The sequence below is a fragment of the Magallana gigas genome, chromosome 6 (genome assembly GCF_963853765.1).
Source record: "Magallana gigas chromosome 6, xbMagGiga1.1, whole genome shotgun sequence".
Lineage (NCBI taxonomy): Eukaryota > Metazoa > Mollusca > Bivalvia > Ostreida > Ostreidae > Magallana > Magallana gigas.
In genome coordinates this window covers 41,093,055-41,113,453 of record NC_088858.1, presented here as the reverse complement: position 1 = coordinate 41,113,453, position 20,399 = coordinate 41,093,055, and the positions used below count along the sequence as shown (strand labels likewise).

The following is a 20,399-nucleotide window of genomic DNA, read 5'->3' as shown; positions in this document are numbered from 1 at the left end:
TCTAAATGTTTAAGGCAATTTAATGGTTAACGATATCCGATCTTCAGCAATGTTTTATTACTCCAAATTATAAGGATTTTTTTATTCGTACCACAAATCTGTCTTTTATACAGAAAAATTTAGTCTCATAGTGTTCATATAACTCTCAACTATTCAGCAAACTGCTTGGCTTAGTGGTTCCATAAAGACCTACTACATGTACATAAGTTTAGGGGTTCGAGCCATAAATGCACCAGTACTAACGGTTATTTTTCTAATCTGATCTCAACTTGTATATTTCGGCCTTGCCAATTATTGTAATTGTGTTTGTGCCAATAAAATATTATACAATTATTCCATTATCAGCAAATTATATCCATCGTGGCCAAAATTGCAATAACTTTTTAAAATGCAAGGATACCATCAAAAAAATCTTTTTAATTCTAGTTCTTTTATTTCATTAATAAAGTTTGAAGGATAAAGAACACTTTTATGATGAAAAAAATACCTTGAGGCTGAGGATCGGAGAACCTTAAGATGGTTGATTGGTTGACCTCCAGCCTTCTTCACCTGTTTGCCATTATAATTATAAATTGATCATATTGCAGATATGAAGCATGCAACAGTTAAACATCTTTGTAACAAGCATTATAATTTGACACATATTGTATTTTTTTAATTATGAAATGAGTACATGAATTGTTCATATCAAGTCTAGTACAATATAATAATGTCATATTATTTCTATAGCATAGGGCATGTATTTCAAACTTCCTCGTAGATTATACCATAAACATTTTTTTAAGGTATCTCACTCCTCATGTTTTGATTTCATTGCGCAGATGATCATTATATTTAAAATGAATATGATTTTATTTATTTAATAATCACAGATAGATTATTATTTCATAATTACACAACATTCATAAAGAAAATCCATTTGAATTCAAGAAACAAACAAGTTTTGTGGGGAACTATTTTTTCGTGCGGAAGGTTTTTTAGACGAAAATGACAGAAACAAGCAATATTATGAATTTTCAAGATACTTTTCTTTTTAATTATACTTTATTCATTATTCACATTTTTAACATTTGATAGGTTTGTAACATATTTTATAGGTTCTGTGTGACATGTACAAAATCAAATCTTGAGAATGTGATAGCCGTTTAGCATAAAATCATGCATATATATATAGAACATGTCTGAATTTTTTTAAGCCAAATTTTGCGAGAATTTTACCTTTGAAGCCCTATATCTAAAATTTGACATCACTGACCCCTATGTTACATTATGTCAAAATGATACTGAATACATATTTAGGCAAACTGGATTAATCTTATAAAATTCTTGATATTCAAAAAGTTTTTATTTCAAATCAAATTGTAACTATTAAAGAAATTGTCTATTTTAAGTGCAAAAAGGTCACACAAAAAATTATGCAGCTTTGTACAATTTTTTTCGTAATCCCTCTATTCAGTGTTACCATTGTGCATAATTAAAAACAATATTTGCTTAATCAAAAATACTGACAACTAATCCTAATCAGGATGAAATTGCATTTTAGGTGCAAAAAGGTCAAATGAAATGGGCCATAACTCATTGGGATGGATACTGATCCCCCATTATCCAGATTTCAATGATATACTTCTCAAGAAAATCTTGATACAACAACACTGAGGAGTGGGATACCTTAAAAAATCATCAGCTTATTTCTTTTAACATCCCTCAGTTATTTAATGATTTTTTTTCTCCAGCCCTTTGATGTTTTTAAATCAATATACAGCCACAATAGTGTACAATAAAATCGAAATAAAACTCTCAAATAAAATAATTCAATACATTGTTTACACTCAGTTGTTTTAATACATGATGTATTTTCATCTATTGGCAACATACAAAATTTGAAAAATCCTCTATATAATACAAAGAAGCCCATTCCACAAGCATATAGCTCTCTCTCTCTCTCTCTCTCTCTCTCTCTCTCTTTTTCCCCCTCTCCTCCTGTCTTCTCTCTCAACTTTTAAAAGTTCATATTGAGTGTTAAAATTATCCAAACAACAGAATTATTATAAAAAGTACATTTTGAGAAATAAATGGAAACAAAAATCAGGCAGATACATGTAGCATGATAAATTTCCTTAGTTTCTGAACACTGATTAAAAAAAAATTCATTTGTACAGTTTAATAATTTTTATACAATTTTCAATGATTTTAAGCAAAACAAAATAAATTGTCAATAAAGCTAACATATATGTTTAAAATACACTGTTTTGTTCAGGTTTGGGGTTGAGCCAAAGCCACACTTGGTGGTTGTGTCATAATGTTTAAATAGTTAGGAGGAATTACACCTTCCTCTTCCGATCCATCTGAATCCGCCCCTTCATTTTCATAAGCTGGAAATTCTGAATCAGCAGATGGAAAGACAGGCTTTGAAAGGTGTTCCTGACCTCCAGGTGGTTCAGGCTCAGGTTCAGTGTTCACCTCTTGGTCGTCGGTGCTCTGGTTCAAAACCTCCCCCTCTTCCAGGCTATCCGGCGAGTCTGGCCCCTCAAATTCAGTAGAACCCACCACCTTGTCTGCACGCTTCTTACTACCTTGTTCATTGAATGTAGCTACCATGTGGCCCATCAAGAGATCAGTGTCATCCATACTACTGGGGAAGCCCTTGATGCGGTTTTGTTTGTGGCGCCTGATGTGGCGTTGAAGATATCGCTTCTGGGTAAACATTTTACTGCACAAGTAACAAGCAAATTTTTCTGTAGAGAAGTGCAGATGCATGTGTTGTTTTAAATTTGGTGCTGTTGTAAATCTCTGGTGGCAGACTTCACAAAAAAAGGGTTTGAATTTTGTAGAACGCTCTGTTTCATCTACCCCTTCCTCCTTTAACTGTTGATGACGTTTCAAATGTCTGTACAGGTATCGATCCTGACAGAACTGTTTCCCACAGATGTGACAGGTCGCAGTGAACACCTCCTTGTGGATGGATCGATGTCTGTCCAGGTCCTGCTTACACTTGTAACTTTTGTCACAGTCTGGACAAGGGAACGGCCGGTTGTCGCTGTGGGTCAACATGTGACGCTGTAGAATGTTGGTGTGACTGAATTTTCGTCCACAGATATGGCAGGGGATGTGATCCGACGTGTTGTGTATGATCATGTGATGCTTCAACTCGAATCCTGACACAAATTTCTTGTCGCACATGGTGCAGGGAAACTGCCGGTCATTCATGTGTCGTTTTAGATGCTTGGCCAGGCTGCTGTTTAGCTCCTTGCCACAGAGATCACATTTGTATGGCTTTTTACCTTAAACAATGAATTCATCAATGCTTATTACATGTATAATTTAAGGAAAATTTTTCAAAATATTTGTCCTTATATTTGAGATGGACATCCATGTACATCAATTAAATATGGAAATTAAATTGTGTTAATAAAACCACATGAGTAGTTAAATTATTTGTAATAAGACCATTCAATTTATCCTCTGCACAAAAAGTTTTTTCATTAAATTAGGTGAAGATAAATAGGGAAAAAAGGGGGGGAAAATCCGATAATAAAAAATGATTTCTGAAATAAAAAGAGGGATATTTTTATATCAAATTAATCTATAGGATGACCACAACATAAATTCAAGTTTGGATATTCTTGTTTGACGTTACCTGTGTGTCTGGTCATGTGCCGGCGGAGATGTCCTGACTCCCGGAAGCTCTCCCCACACACCTCACAAGTGAATGGTTTGTCACCGGTGTGTACCCTCATGTGGTTCTTCAGCAGATCATTACGGAAGAAAACCTTGCCACACTCCTCACATACAAACACTTGATCCTTCTTTGCTATAATGAAATTTTGTTCATCAAAATTAATATACATGTATATACATTACTTAAATTCAAACGTTTGATTCATACACAGCAATTACTTAAAGTTGTGTAAAAAGTATTTAACCTTAGTCTTGAATACAAATAGGTGGTTTTCATTTCATTGAATTCGTTGTCAAATTCGGGCAAGAACAAGAATTTTATAAAAGCACTTTACATGATCTTTTCTTTTTGGAGCCAGATGCATCTTTTTTATCAGGTGATATTACAAACAATGTGTTTGAATCAGTGCACACAGTGGTTGGCAGTTCCTCTTCTTCTTCCTCTTCCTCCTCCCCCTCTTCAACTTCCTCTGTCTTCTTCTTCTTCCTCCCTCTCTTCTTGGGTACCTCAGTCTCGCCACCTTGTTTGGAAGCCTTTTGTTTGGATGCTCGCTTCGGGGTTTTTATTTTCACTTTCAGGGATTTCTTGGAACCATCCGACTCCGGAGTCCAATCCTTGTCCTCCTGGATCTTCTCCTCCAGAACAGAGTCATCCAGCTTCTGAAAATACACCTCGGCTTCATAATCATCAGTGATTGATCCCGAGTCATCTTGGTCCGAGAAGTCCGCAGGGAAATTGTCATCATCTGACAACCCCTCACCGTTAATAACACTCTCTAAGCGTGCTGAGTTCTCTGTATCCACATCTAAAGGCTCTTCTTTCACACTTATTGTCAGATGCTTAACCTTGGTGAAAGAGTCTGACTGAGTTTCCTTGATTTCATTTTCTGTGGATATTGGAGGAGTCTCTGTCTGTTCCTCTGTGGATATTGGAGGAGTCTCTGTCTGTTCTTCTGTGGATATTGGAGGAGTCTGTTCCTGTGATGAACAAGTAGATGGACAAGCAAGACTCTCTGTTCTTTCCTCTGCATTCTCATTTGGGTGTGTAACTGGTACACTCTGCACCTCTTGCTCTTTGTCTGTGACAGATTGATTCTGAACATCCATCTCTGATTCTTTATGGTGATTCTCATTACTCTTTGCTAACTCCTCACACTTTTGTATTTCATCACTCTCATTGACTGTTCCATTTTTCTCTCCTCCTGCAGGTGGTTGTAGCACTTCTTTTGCATCTGGCTGAGTGGCAGCTTGTTGATGCTGCTGACTCAGTTTTTGGTTACTTTGAGAAACATCCCAGGATAAATCAGACAGTCTTTTCCTTCCAGAAGCTTTAGCTTTTAATGGTTGAGTGGGAGTGGCTTGTGTTAGCTCCACTGCAGCAGCATACGACAAATAATCCCAATTAACAAGAGCCGGATCTGGATGATCATTGATCTGGTTCATTGTTAACTGGTCCCCTTGTGGGACAGCTAGACTCCTATGAAAAGGAAATGAAGTTTCTTGTACTGAAGCAATGTTTGCCTCCATCATTTCTTGTTGTGTAGCAGGAATTGCAATCAGAGGCCCCCCTGGAATGGTGGGTGTATCAACAGCTTTATATAACTTTGGTTCTCTCTTATGTAGACTGGGAGTTCCTCTTTTCTATATTAAAAGAGTGAAAAAAATAAAGTAAGGATTTAACTAAGACATGAAAATCATACATCAGGAATATCAAAACTTCACTGACATGTATAGTAAGAATATGTAAATTGCCAATAGAATAGTACAATACTCATCGGGAAATTGCTGATCTTACTGAATTTTCCTGGAATGTGCCCTTTTTATGGGTCAGTATGTGTTGCTTAAGTTCAAATCCTGACACAAACTTCTTGTCGCACAAAACACAGGAGAATTGTCTGTCGTTGAGATGACGTCTTAGGTGTTTGGCCAGACTGCTATTGAGCTCCTTCCCACAGATGTAGCACTGGTAGGGTTTCTTACCTGCAAATTATAGCTTATTTTCTACAATGAATCACAATTACAATGCAATGACTCAGTCTTTACAGTTTACTCTGCAATTAAGCTCTGACCCCCTCCCCCTTTTTTTTTTAAAAACAAAAATAAATGAAGTATACAGTATATTTTTAGGGGAGAGGGTTAAGAACAATAGTTTATAGAGTTACCTTGAACAATAACAATGATATCAGTACAGACCTGTGTGTCTAGTCATATGTCGCCGCAAGTGCCCCTGCTCTCTGAATTTGTCCCCACACACTTCACAGGTAAATGGTTTGTCCCCAGTGTGGACACGCTTGTGATTGCGCAATAAATCAGCTCTATTGAACAGCTTCCCACATTCCTCACACATAAAAGATTGAGGCTTTCTCTTTCCTTGATAATTAATGTCAAAAATTCTAATTTTACATTCCAGATTCTTATTTCAGTACAACACATTATTATTGAAGGTTTAATATAATTAATTTTAAAAAAGAGAAGATTATGTAAATTTTGATAACTAGTGAGAATTACATTTAACATTTACAATAACCTTAGTAAGCAATCTAAAATTCATTCACAATGAACTACTAATGCATTTATAAGCAAACATTATCTTTAGCTCTGAAATTAGAAGTTTTCACTTGCTAAAAATCTTATTAGATTTACAATTCAGTAAAACTTTGATGATCAAAACTCTCCCTTAATAGTTGCATTAATCAGACTTACGAGGAGGTTTTGGGAATTTGATTTCCCCTGCACTTTCATCAGCATCTTTCTTCTCCTTTTCCGTGGTTATAGCGCTTTTTCGTTTTGGGTTCCTTCTTTTAGTTTCTTTTTTTATCTCCTCTGATTCTTCCATTTTTTGACGGATTTTGATTTTCTACCTATCTGTATATGCAATAATAAATTAAGTTCAATACGCTGCGGTTGCATTAATACATTTCTTTTTACAATTTTACAAGAATTTCAACCATCTCTTTCCACCTTTGGCCAATTCACCCCAACATACCCCATTACCAATTGTAACTCAGGCAGATTTGTTTCAATAAATGGTAAATGAAATGTAATAAACCTAAAAATTCAACAAAACCATCGTTTTTATATAAAACAAGAGATGTTTGTGAAACACTTATGCCCCCCCCCCCCCCCCCCCCCCGAAACATCCACAAAGAAATTGAATGTAAACTGCAAATATTTGGAATTTTTTTAAGTCCAAGGGACATAACTCTACTCTGTCAAAAATTGCTCTATCATACCAAAATCAAACTTGACCTAGATATTATTTAGATGAAGCTGTATACCAAATTTCATATCAATATGTTCACCCTCTGCGAAGAAAATGAGCGGAAACTGCAAAACTGGAATTCATTTACGTCCAAGAGCCGTAACTCTGTCGAAAATTGCTCGATCGTACCCAATATCGAACTTGACCTAGATATTAACATGATAAACCTGTATACTAAATTTCCATCAATATGTTCATCCTGTGCAAAGAAAATGAGCGTAAACTGCATATACAATGTAACTGGAATTTTTTGAAGTCCAAGGGCCATAACTCTGTCGAAACTTCCTTGATCATATCCAATATCGATCTTGACCTAGATATTATCATGATAAACCTGTATACCAAATTTCATTTCAATATGTTCATCCCCTGCAAAGAAAATAAGCGGAAACTGCATATAACTGGAATTTTCCTAAGTCCTAGGGCCATAACTCTGTTTGAAAATTGCTCTATCATACCCAATATCGAACTTGACCTAGATATCATCATGATAAACCTTTTACCAAATTTCATTTCAATATGTTCATCCCCTGCGAAGAAAATGAGTTGAAACTGTAAATAATTGGAATTTTTCTATGTCCAAGGGCCATAACTCTGTCGAAATTGCTCGACTGTACCCAATATCGCACTTGACCTAGATTTTATCATGATAAACCTGTATACCAAATTTCATTTTAATATGTTCATCCTCTGCAAAGAAAATGAACGGAAACTGTTGGTGGACCGACCGACAGACAGCAGCAAAGCAATAATGCCCTCCCTATTTCGAAGGGGGCATAAAAAAGTCAGGGACTTATTTACTATAGTGTATGCATGTACCAGAAAAAATTAACAAATAATGTGCATACTGATTAACAATTTTGGTAAATCAAAAGCTGGTATAGATAAAATAATTAAAGCCATATTTTGTTAATTCTCATCTTAGGCACTGAAAGTAACATTTTTATTTTTATTAACTTGACTCCAAATTCTACTGCACGCCAGTTATAATGAAATAAAAAAAAATCTCTACCTACCTAACCTAGTTTTTTCATCAGTGTTACCCTAAACACACAAATTTTTTTTATAGGCCCTAATAGAAATGGAACTTATGAGACCATATTTTATTTCAAAATCTTTTGAACAGGAACAGATTGATAATTTGCATTAAACTGAAAAGTTTTCCCATTTTCAAACACTCAAAAACATATATGGACCAAATATTTTCTCATTTTTAAATTTATGGACTACAGACTGATGCCAGTGTTTGCCCCACATGGAATAATATAGCTTTATAATAGGTATACTCTGTCCCGAGTTTTTGCTTTCACCAATTTTTGCTTGATATTTCAATAATAGTAAACACCTTTGAGCTCAAACTGCGTTCATCCACTAATATTAAAAATGTCCAGATTATCTAACAGAAGAGGTAATACAGAAACAACACAGATCCGACAAATTAGATATGAAATAGCATAGATATTTAATTGGCAAAATTTTCAGCAATAAATAATTTTTTGCAAACTATACATTTTTCATAAACATAAGATATGAATCATTCAACGTCATGTTCTATTTATCGGTTTTTTTTAAAGAACAAACGTTTCTTGGATATAGATGGAGAGAAAAATGCCCCTAAGGGCCTACTTAGCATGCACTAGGTCAAGTTTAAGTATTTGAACCTTTTATTTTCAAAATGATTTACGATTCATGTAACAAATATCAATATAGGATAGTGTGAATATTAACGTGCAATACCTCAATGTGTCCCTGGACGTGTATACATGCTAAAATGTCTTTAAATTGATAAGGGCAGGCCTGGCGAGACAAACACCGGAAGTGAAGCTCAACTTAAATTTAGAAAATAATTGGTAGGATATATTAATTCCGGATTTATGTATAACGAAAATATATCTATTTCTATATGCCAAGCTACGGTAAATAAACATATATACTTGTAAAAATATTCAAGACAAATAAGCAATACATATATTTTTATTCTAAAGAGAAAAACAATATATCTCAACGAAACGAAACAAGAGGCCCATGTACAGTGGTAGCAACGTTATTGTTGACAAACGACACGCACGATTCTGATACACGAACGATCACGCACGATACACGAACGATAACGCATGATCACTAACTTACTGAATTTTCACGATACACGAACAAAAACGATAAAACACGCAACAGAATGATTCTACACGATTAAACACGCAAAATTAAAATTAATTTTTAAGATTAGAATTTAGGAAACGTATTGCTTTAATTTGTATTGCTTTATGTTTGTGTGGGTTTTTTTTAAAGCGGCATGTACTTTAGTCATGCACTGTTTTATATTTTACGAGTAAACAATTTTACATATTCATACACAAATATATAGGATTCACACACAAATTAATTTTTTTGTCTCCATAACGAATATTAACTTCAATCATAAGTTAAAGAAACTGAAGTGTAGATAATGAAGATGATGCATAAACTGCATGAAATTATTTACATACGAGTTAATTGTTTATGTAATCCAATTCCCTTACGTACGATTAAATTATGCGGGATACAGGTAAATTTGTTACCTTGTTCCATAGAATTTCGATTTTTCACATCCAATATTTTCATTATTTACAGGACATAATTGATTTATTTCTATATATTCCAAATGTCAAAGTGTCTATATAAATTTTATTTCAGACAAATGTTTATAAAATGTACCAGATAGGAATACGTATCGTATTCTGATTTGAAAGAAGAACGTTGGGAATAATCGTTTAGTTTAAAACGGGGAATGGGTAAGCTTGACCTTTCATTCAACGTGTCGCTCTTGCTAATATGATTAAAAGTATGTGTCAAAACACAATGGATGTATGATATAGGCTGATTATAAAATTATGCAAAACTAACTCGACCGAACAAAGGATTGAATGAGCTATGGAAATACTTACTAAATGTATTTAACGCCGACAGAGAGAAAGATTGTTAACAACTGTCAATGTTCTACAATAAAATAGTTTTAAATTCACATTGTATTACAAAAACTTCTTCTCGTTGTTTTAAGAATAAATCCTGGCATTCCGTAAAATAACGAAAAAACCGCACGATCACGCACGGTAAAAAACGCAAAGCAATTTTCCTGATACACGCACGATCCCGCACGTTACACGAACGATCACCCACGTTATACGAAGTATTTAACACGATTGGCTTGTCAACAATAACGTTGTTACCACTGTACCATGTATGTATGGGCAACAGCGCTCACATGAGCGAAAACGTCGGATGCAGGGTCAAGCTGATAGATCTAGACACTGTTGGATCTATACTCTGTTCCAAGTTTCTGCTTCTGTCATTTTTCTTTAATGTATTTTGATAATCAACAAATGTTGAAAAAGATGATATAACATTACACATTTTGATAAATCTCCGTTAGAAATTTCTGGGTGAAAAATGAAATCTGATGATGTGTCGATGAAGAAATCTTGGATATTTTCCCTTTCATCGATTTCAATTATACTTCTTTCACAGGTACATATATATGCATTTTCATTGAAAATCGTTCTATTAAAGTGAATCCCTTTCACGCTTCATTAGATAATCTTGCGAATTTTTTTCTATTACATATCTTATACTCTAACTAGAGACTCTATATGACCCGGTGTAACGAAGATTTTTGACCTGGGTTGAAAATTGACCCGGGGGCCACGTTTCAACGTTGAATATTGAGACCTGAAGTGTTGAATAAAGACCCTGGTCAATATTTATTCTTGGATTTACATGTCAGTCGGAGGAGAAATATAACATATCAAATGACCATTTTTCGAATTAACATAGTAACCTTCAAATACATGTATATACACATGTTGTATATGTACATTTTTCATGCATACTCTTTCTTGGGCTATACTGTTAACGTAATAACTATGTATATTGTTGATATTTTTCAGCGTTTTATTTTGCTGTGAAAATGTGATATTAGGATAAGTAATGATCTAACTAAATATAATGAAATGATTGAACAAATGTTTTTTTAAGGAATTAACAATTCTGCTTAATAGAATTTATGGTAAATTAGCAACCTAATTTGTGTAAGGATGACAACCACGTAAATTGGCATGTATGACGACTTGTGAGATAAAAATATGACAATTGTTCATTTATTATTTTGAAAGGGAAATACCCTGACTCCTCAGATACAGGCACCTGACGTTAAATATATTTTTTCCTTATAGATATGTCTATATAGACTCCTTACTAGCTGCAGAATTGTAGCTCCACGGAAGTTCGGCAGTTATTGTGACCCTTTACTTAATAACACAGTATTTTTAGGACGAGTGTATACATTTTTTATTATAAGAAACGCCCGGTGCCTGTTAAATTAAGCTATGCCGATGTGCATAAAAAGTTACGTTAACGTCCAGTATTTGTTGGACATATTTATCAGAGATAATGATGAGTTTAACTCATCATAATCTCTGATAAATATGTCCAACTCATTGAGTTTACATCAAATAAAGGGAAAAGTGAGGGTTGATGTCAATTTTCGAGAAAAGAAATTTTAGTTGTATTCTGTTTTAGTATATTTGAAAACAAATAAAGTATTTTCTTTCAGCTACAAAAAATACTAACAGCAAAGACTGATAATTAATCCAAAATGTTCCAAGAAGGAATGAAAATTCATTCTATGTAATAAAAAAAGATTTGTTACCCCGAGTCACCTGTCTAATTCAGAAGCAAAAGCTCTTTTTTAAGCATTATTTATATATAAATTACATAGTATAATAAATGGATATATACCAAGTTTTCAGTCTAATATTAAATGATTGTAGACATAAAATCAACCTTAAACATGTTAAATCACTCAAGTCGGCAAATGAAGCGGACAATATAAAAGAGTTAAAGTTTTGAGACTGAAACTTTCAAGTACATACATGTACATTTAAACCGTGAAGAGCAAGTTTCAGTTAAGGTGGCTCTATACACCCACAGTTTATTCCAATTTTCAAAAGAAGACCACAAAACATATACTTATCAAATATTAAAATGATGATAGGGATACTATAGGTATTTTAAAAGAATTTTTTTAATGTTTTGTCGTGTTTTTGTAAAATAATTTTTTTAAGATTAACTATTAACAAATTAAGAGAACTTTTTTTGTCATATGATGGATATTTCCTTCGGACACCTAAAAACATATAACACTTCTTAACTTTAAAAAATGTTATTGCAATTTTTTAAAATAATTCCCCAAAACATAATTTTTCATATTTTCTTACTCTGCTGACAAACCATCTAAAAAAGCTGATTGATGTTATAAGAAAATGTTTTTTAATAAATGAGACATAAAATATTGAATGAAAATCATTGCAAATAAACGCAAAAAAAAATTAAATTTTATTTGGACTGAAAGTTCCTCAGGTAAGAGTTATCGTTCCTGAATCCCATGGCCCAAACAATTTGGGGACTTTCCATTTCTGAGTTAAAGAAAATTTTGGGTTGGAATGATAAATACATACATATTTCATTATAGGCCTATATACGTGAATATATTCGTTTTAATACAAAACTAAGTCAAATTAATAAAGGGGAAAATTAACTAATATGATTTACATGTATGTATTCCAACATGAGAGAAATTCAAAGCCACCCTCCCATCCCCTTAAGGTGGTAAGGAACATCTGCAGATATTAATGTGGATTAAAGTATATTATGATTGAAATACTTTCACCGGTTTAGAATTAATTTTTCTTTCACAGCATTCAACCAAAAAATACGTTTTAAAAAATTTTGTTTTTTTAAGATTTTTACATGTATTGTCCTTAACGGGATTCGAACTCACGACCTACAGGTTTGAAGTGAACCCACTTTTTTTTTCATCTTTTATTTATAATCACCACTATATACATTACAAATAAAAAAAACTTTCACAACAAAGAAAATTACAAATGATTCATAAAATAAATAACAAAACTCCCTCTGTTTCTTTTACCAGAGGGTTTCTGTTTAAAAATAATTTAAAGAACATATTCTTCCTGTTTTCCTTGACACACAATTGATAATAATTATATGAAATAAATTGTCTTCTTGCAAAATTTTGTTACATCCAGCTTTTGCTGACTTTTAATATACATTTGCCTTCTTTTCTATATACAAAGTCTACACACAGATAAAAAGAAGTTGACAAAAAATGTATTAACATTTTTTATGCTTTTTGACAGTGATGAGAAAAAGATTTTATCAAATTCTAAAGTATTGTATATACTAATATCTATATCTTTCATTAAAGTTTCTAAATGATATATAACAAACTTGTTTTTAAAATCTTGTAATTCTGAACATCCAATAAACATGTGTATTATATCTTCAATTTCTAACAAACAAAGAGGACATAGATTTGATTCTGTTTTATCAATTTTAAACATTTTTTCATAAGTAAATATAGCATTGTGATATAATTTAAAATCTAGCTCAACAATCTCTGGTGGTTTGTGAGATTCCCATATTACATTGCATAGAAGTGAACCCACTAACTCACTGCGCTACGCTGTAAGATGTCGGTAATGGGAAAGAAACTATTTAAAAAACTATACTTGATTTTATTGTTTATTTCGATACGTAATACAACACAACGTGAAGGTGTTACATACCAAATTACTTGTAAGTAATGAATTTTCCAATTAAATTTAATCTATTCATTTAACATTTTTTTTAAAAGAGCGGTCCCCATACAATTCGCCTCAGTTTAAATCAGCCAGTACCGGAATTGCATGCTTCCAGATTTACTTTTTTGCGTAAAAATCAAAAAGTGGTGTATAGAGCCACCTTAATTAAGTTCAAAGAGAGTTCAAAACTCTGAAGTCGTAGTCAATTTTCAACAGGATCAATTTTCAACGTGTTGATGTCATAAGAGGTTTGAAAAATATTTTTCAAGCTGTTGAAAAATGACATCGGGTATAAATTCCACGTCTTTTGGCCTTCATTTTCAACGTTGAAAATTGACCCCGGGTCAATATCCAACGTTAAAAAATGACCCCCGGGTCAATTTTCAACCCTGGTCATTAATCTTCGTTACACCGGCGGGGGAAGGGGGTGGTGGTAAGACTACATTTGTGTACTAACTAAATTCATACAGGTCATTTCCCACGAAGATAGAGCATCCACTAACTTCATAGGGATTTATTTCTATGTACAGCAAAAAACAGAAACAACAAGAACAAAACAACAAAAACAAACAATTAAAATTAAAAAAAGCATATATAGTAACCCCTCGAACTGTGGTACCGGTACTCTAAATCTACATCCTAAGTGGTTATTAAAATCAAACATCTGAAAGATCTTCAAACTTTTCTTTTATTATTAGCTAGCTTCACAAATTAAAATCTTATACATGTAATTACTTTTTTCTTTGTGTAAATGAATTTAAAACACAACCATCACCGCAACCTCACCAGGTTTAAACTATTTTTAAAAATTTTAAAAATATACATGTATATATTTATGTTCCATATTTGCTTTCACAAATCATGCAACCACATTTTCTGCAAAGGGATTTCCAAAATAATTTCTTAGTAAAATTGGACCCATTCAAAATATTTGGTTTCATTTTGACCTCAGTGTTACAACATGAATAAAACATCCTCATACTTGGTCCTATCTATAATGAATTCACTTATTAATAAACTTCGGCAATTTGCCTTAACAAATCTCTTTGATACACATTCTTGATATTTTGAGCCATCTTGCTTTTCTTTTATGTCAACAACAGGGGTTATGGCATTACTACACCTGAAAAATGTGTATAATAGCTTAATTTTTAATCAATTGCACAAATAATAGTCTAAATGTTCTTTGACTTTTTCAGATGAACAATTAATTTAGAAGTTGTTTTTTATCTATCTTTTTAATGAAATTTTAAGCCTCATAAGAACCCCTTCCTGGCCACTAAAAGTCATCATTTGAACAAGCTTCAATATATATACCTTATATCAGAAAGCAAATAAAACCTTTTTAAATTAGAAGTTATTTAGGTTTTAGAAGAAGATTTCAAACACTCCATGCCCTATTTTCATTTTTTCTTGCCCTATTTTCATTTTTTCTCAGTCCACCCTTTTAAAAGAGAGACAGGCGCTTCTTTTGAACAAACATGGAGTCCTTTAATTAACTCAAGGAATTTGATGCTCTGTGCCTATTTTGGTTAAAATTGTCCATATTGAATTTGAGAAGATTAAAATATAAAAGTTTACGACAGTACAATAAATGACGATGACAGACAATGGACAGATTTTGATAAGAATAACTCACTTATGCCTTTTGCTCAGGTTAGCTAATGGCGAAGCTGAGATTTAAGAAGTGACTTTTATTCGACCAATTTTATCAATGAGGTTACGTTTTCTTTCAATCTACCAAAATTTCATTTGATTATGAATAAGCTTTTCTTTTTTAAATTTTCATTTTTTTCACAGAAAATATACAAAACCATCTACGCAAAAATATCTTTATGAAATGGCGTCATATGTTATGATTGCGACATTAACTGACTTAAGGCTAATCACTTAAATAGATAAAAAAAAAAGAGATTATTATGGAAATCGTCACAACTAATAATACCCCTGAAAGAAGGAAAATCGCGACAGGCGAGTTTCCTGATAAAGATTACCCTCATAGGGAACCCAAGAGTTTGACGGCAACTCTATTGGTCTAACGCAGCATACGCAGCACTAAGGAATATTACCAGGATAGTTTGTTGGAATATAAGAACAATGTTTTAAGTAACATGGCAAAGACACCGGTAGCTGACCGTTTATCAAAGAGTTACTCCACCATTATTAGGAAAGGCACACACAGCTAGCATACACAGTCCGCGGAAATTTTGTTCGGTACAATTCATGAAACGCTTTTCCGAGTAGAGACTAGACTCACAAAGATTGAGCTGAAGAGTAATTTGCTTGAAACAGACTGCAAAAAAATCGTTAAAGAAATGACAAACCTAAACAATTCCACAGGAAACTTCTCAAAAGTGAAAACTTTTGATATTTTAATGCAGAGTATGAAAAAGACTGTAACTGAGGTAGAAACTAGTGCGAATGCGATGAGCGAAATGTTCGACAGCGTGAAGACTGGCATTTCACATGATCTGCAACAAGTGAAAGGAACAAATGAACAACTAGACAGCAAACTCTCATCTAGTATTAGTGGCTCAAGAAGAATAAAGAACCCGAAGACTCAATCTTTAACTGATCTAAGAAGCAGGTCTATGCGAGACGACTTGATATTTACCGGAATTCCAGAGAAAACTCAAAGGTATGAAGAATGTGTAGAGAATTTACGAGATCTTCTGAGAAGAAAACTTCACTTTTTTGGTGACATATCTTTCGAGAGAGTACACAAGCTGGGAAAATTTTAAGAGTACAATGAATCCCCCGGAATATTGTTGTTAAACAAAGACTACAGGACAAGTTCATTCAAAAATGGACCAGTGATATTTCCCAGTCATCAAAGAGTACGCTTTATAGGACTTTTAAGACAACTCTGATCTAGAAACATATTTAGAAATATTACCAAAAACATTTTAGTGTTGTACTAGACCAAATGTTTTAAAATTTCAAGAAATTATGTCCTAAAGAAATGTAGACACACTTTTAAAAAAACTCTGTTTTTTTTGTTTTTTGAAAAATCAATGACACAGTCTGCTCTCCATAAATCTCTGTTTTATGTTTGTATATACATTATTCATGTTATCTACACCCTTCTTTCTTTTTCTTTTCCTTTTTTGTGTACACGTCCTCCTCTGACTTCACTTAATTTATTTATTTTTAATAATTATATGTTTTGTACCTCATGTACCATCTTTGTATGGTTTGAGAGAAAACAAAGCTCAAGCTCCGAAGAAACACAAAAGCATCAGCAAAAAACCCCAAAAAAACCCAGGAAGATGTATGATATCAACAGAATGAATTATCAACGAGTATGCAGAGGATTCCAACTTGAAATAAGACTTGAGAAATGTTCCAGCAACTATCAGAAGAAAAGGACACTGTCAATGAAACTTGATCCATGTGAAAGAGATACATATTAACTAATCAGAAATAAAAATATTTATTCTGCAGAAAAGAAAATATAAAGATTGATTTACTACTGAATTATACATGACCATAGTCGTAAGGAGGAAACTAAAAGATTGAATTTGAAGATCAATCTCAGAAAATATAAGGGAAATAAATAAAGAAAACAAAAAAGCAAAGGAGAAAGAGGTCAAAATAAGAGCGAAAGCTAAATAAAGGAGAGATTTGGAAGATTTCGCTTGCAAGACGGATACTACAACAAAATCAAACCACCTTAGTAAAAAAAGACTGCTCTGTGGGAAAAAAGAAGCTGACCAAGCGGCATACGATCGAAATAGGGGAGATTTTCATTGATGATAGTAAGATATTGGAGAGATGACAAAACACTTTGAGGAACTTTTCAATGTTCCAACAGAAGCAGGAGAACTTCCCAAAGGATGTATCGTCCAGATAGACGATAAGACGAAGGTATTGAAATTGATCCAGCAAAATAATAAAAGGGATTTTCAGTTGGAATAACACATTTGGAAAAACTCACTCAAATTAACAGTAGATGGGTATATCCCTCTAACTATTTTTAGAATCGGTAGGACAACAAAAAAGTGCCTTTAAGCAAAATAGTTCCTGTACTTGCAGAGTGTATATACATTTATTGCGACATTTTAAATCAAAATGCTTGACTCATTTTAGTAAAGAGGATTTGCAATTTTAAAAGCAAGTGTCAAAATTGAATTATCATTTAAAGAAAAGAATTGAAATTGTTTGATGTACACGCTTTCTAAAACTGTGAAATTCCCTACTTTTACTTTCATTTTCAGAGTTTTTCAATACAGACGCATTTTGCCGGAAAACAAATCTGATTTTACGCCACCAAATTTTAACAGGAAAGAGACAATTTGATGAGCTTTCATTCAAGAGGTCCCTCGTTGCTGAACGAAAATTAGGGCCGGAGATATGAACCCTAATGTTAACATTACCGCTTATGGAAAATGCATAAGTGGATTATACCCAGATTATTTGACTATGAAAGAAAATGTTAAACAAGCTGTAAAATTTTGCAGTTTGGGGATAAAATAAAATTTATAAAAATTCAACTCAGTAAAAAACAACAAAAGCCACCGCGAGTTTCAAACTCAGGATGTACAGATCACAAACCCGACACTTTAGCCACTCGACTACGGAGTAAGATATATGCAGCCGCCGATAAGATCCTTATAATAAAACAAAATGTTTCGATCAGAGAGAAGCCATTTTGTAATGATGCGTTATTTCACTTAAAGCTGACATGAATTCATAAATACGCATTATTTCCCTTTTATCTCGACTACCGCCATATCAGATGTTGATTTCTATTGTTCTACTCATCGCTAAACACCCCCTATATAAGGCCGAGAGCACTATTCATGCTTCACCACATTCAGATATTTCATACACCCGAACATATTACCTTGGACAAAAAGACGTGCCGAAACGTGTTATAAACATAAATGATATGACAACAACTGCACTGGCAAGGAATTTCCAATGAGCGACATAACAAGACATACTGAAATCCAGACACATATACTTCAACAATCCTCGATAATTGTAGGCCGTTTTCCTGTGTATGTTGTAACACCACACATGCGCAAATTACACGCTGTGGCAGATCGAGCAATGTCGCATGGATTTTAGAAACGGAACTTTTTTGTAGAAACCGATGGAAACGATGCTACTTTGTTACAGTCTAGGATTTACTATATGATTTAGCTATTGTGTTGGATGAAGTGCCGCCGGGGTTTTAAAAATTAAAGATGCAGCCGCTATGCTCTCTGTATGAACGACACACGTGTTCGATGTGCATGCAAAGTACCGGTAAGACAGCACTATCTGTGCAAAAGTATACGGGTACCTTGGAAATTCCTTCTACGAATAAATATATTTTGTGTTTTATTAATTAAGGTGGCTCTATACACCCACAGTTTATTCCAATTTTCAATAGAAACCACAAAACATATACTTATCAAATATTAAAATGATGATAGGGATACTATCGGTATTTTAAAAGAATTTTTTAATGTTTTTTCGTGTTTTTGTTAAATATTTTTTAAAAAGACAGCTAATAACAAACTGAGAGAAATTTGTTTGTCATATGATCGATATTTCCTTCGGACACATCAAAAAAAATATAACACTTCTTAAAATTCAAAATTGTTATTATTGCAATTTTTTTTAGTATATCCCCAAAACATAATTCTTCATATTTTCTTACTCTGTTGACAAATCATCTGAAAAAGTTGCTTGATGTTATAAGAAAATGTATTTTAATAGATGTGACATAAAAAATTTACTGAAAACCACTGCAAATAAACACAAAAAATATTTTAAATTTTATTTGGTATGAAAGTTCCTCAGGTAAGGGTTATCGTTCCTAAGTCCCATGGCCCAAACACCTTGGGGACTTTTCATTTCTGAGTTGAAAAAAATTTCCTAAATATAATGTTGGAATGATAAATACATACATATTTCATTATAGACTTTGCCCTGTATACTAGTAAGTAAATATTTTCGATTTAATACAAAACTAAGTCGAATAAATAAAGGGGAACATTGACTAGGCTAATAGGATTCATGTATTCCAACCGGAGAGAAATTCAAAGCAACCCTCTCATCCACGTTAGGTGTCGATATCAATGTGCATTGAAGTATATTATAATCGAAATATTATCACCGGTTTAGAATTTTCTTTCACGGTATTCAACCAAAAAATACGTTTTAGAAATTTTTGGAAAGTTAAAAAATTTATTGTTCCCAGCGGGAATCGAACTCATGACCTACAGTTTTGTAGTGAACCCACTAACCCACTGAGCTACGGTGCAACATATCGATTATGGTAAAGAAACTCTTCTAAAAAAGTATACTTGATTTTATTGTTTATTTCGATAAATAATACCACACAACGTGAAGGTGTCATATACCACATTACTTGTAAGTAATGAATTTTCCAATTATCAAATTAAATCCATTCATTTAACAAATTTTTCAAAAGAGCGGTTCCCATACAGTTCGCCTCAGTTTAAATCAGCCAGTACCGGAATTGCATGCTTCCAGATTTACTTTTTTGCGTACTGCGTCATCAAAAAGTGGTGTATAGAGCCACCTTAATTGTTGTTTCCTTTAGTCTTTATTACAAACATTTTACTACAATGTGTATGTGTAGTTCATGAATTAGGATTCTGTGCAACCTGAATGCCTCGATCGGAAAGCAACCGACCGTAACTTTCTCAACCGGTATACAACCCCAGTGGCAGTAGAGGAGCGATCGAAACTAATATGGCGACCAAATGCTTTTATGAATTCATGATAGCTTTAAAAAAGATCACAAATCCTGATCACAGTGTTGGCCACTCTACTGAAAACTAACAACATTGAAAAAAAAATCT

General features: G+C 33.2%; 1 protein-coding gene across 1 annotated transcript; it reads right to left on the bottom strand.

The window, feature by feature from the left end:
• Positions 1-1,674: 1,674 nt before the first annotated feature.
• Positions 1,675-8,768, bottom strand: LOC105339211 (gastrula zinc finger protein xFG20-1). Its single transcript, XM_011444665.4, has 7 exons — positions 8,678-8,768; positions 6,382-6,543; positions 5,872-6,048; positions 5,474-5,658; positions 4,014-5,319; positions 3,638-3,811; positions 1,675-3,281 (listed from the first exon to the last, which is right to left on the bottom strand). The coding sequence occupies exons 2-7, from the start codon at positions 6,512-6,514 to the stop codon at positions 2,254-2,256; spliced, it is 3,003 nt and encodes a 1,000-aa protein (XP_011442967.3). The 5' UTR covers positions 6,515-6,543; positions 8,678-8,768; the 3' UTR covers positions 1,675-2,253.
• Between the last annotated feature and the right edge of the window lie 11,631 nt (positions 8,769-20,399).

Coding starts and splice junctions, on each gene's coding strand:
- LOC105339211 (XM_011444665.4), bottom strand. CDS start 6,514: ATGGAAGAATCAGAGGAGATAAAAAAAGAAACTAAAAGAAGGAACCCA. Junction 6,049..6,381: donor CAAATTCCCAAAACCTCCTC/GTAAGTCTGATT, acceptor TTAATTATCAAG/GAAAGAGAAAGCCTCAATCT. Junction 3,282..3,637: donor GCACATGACCAGACACACAG/GTAACGTCAAAC, acceptor TCATTGTTTAAG/GTAAAAAGCCATACAAATGT.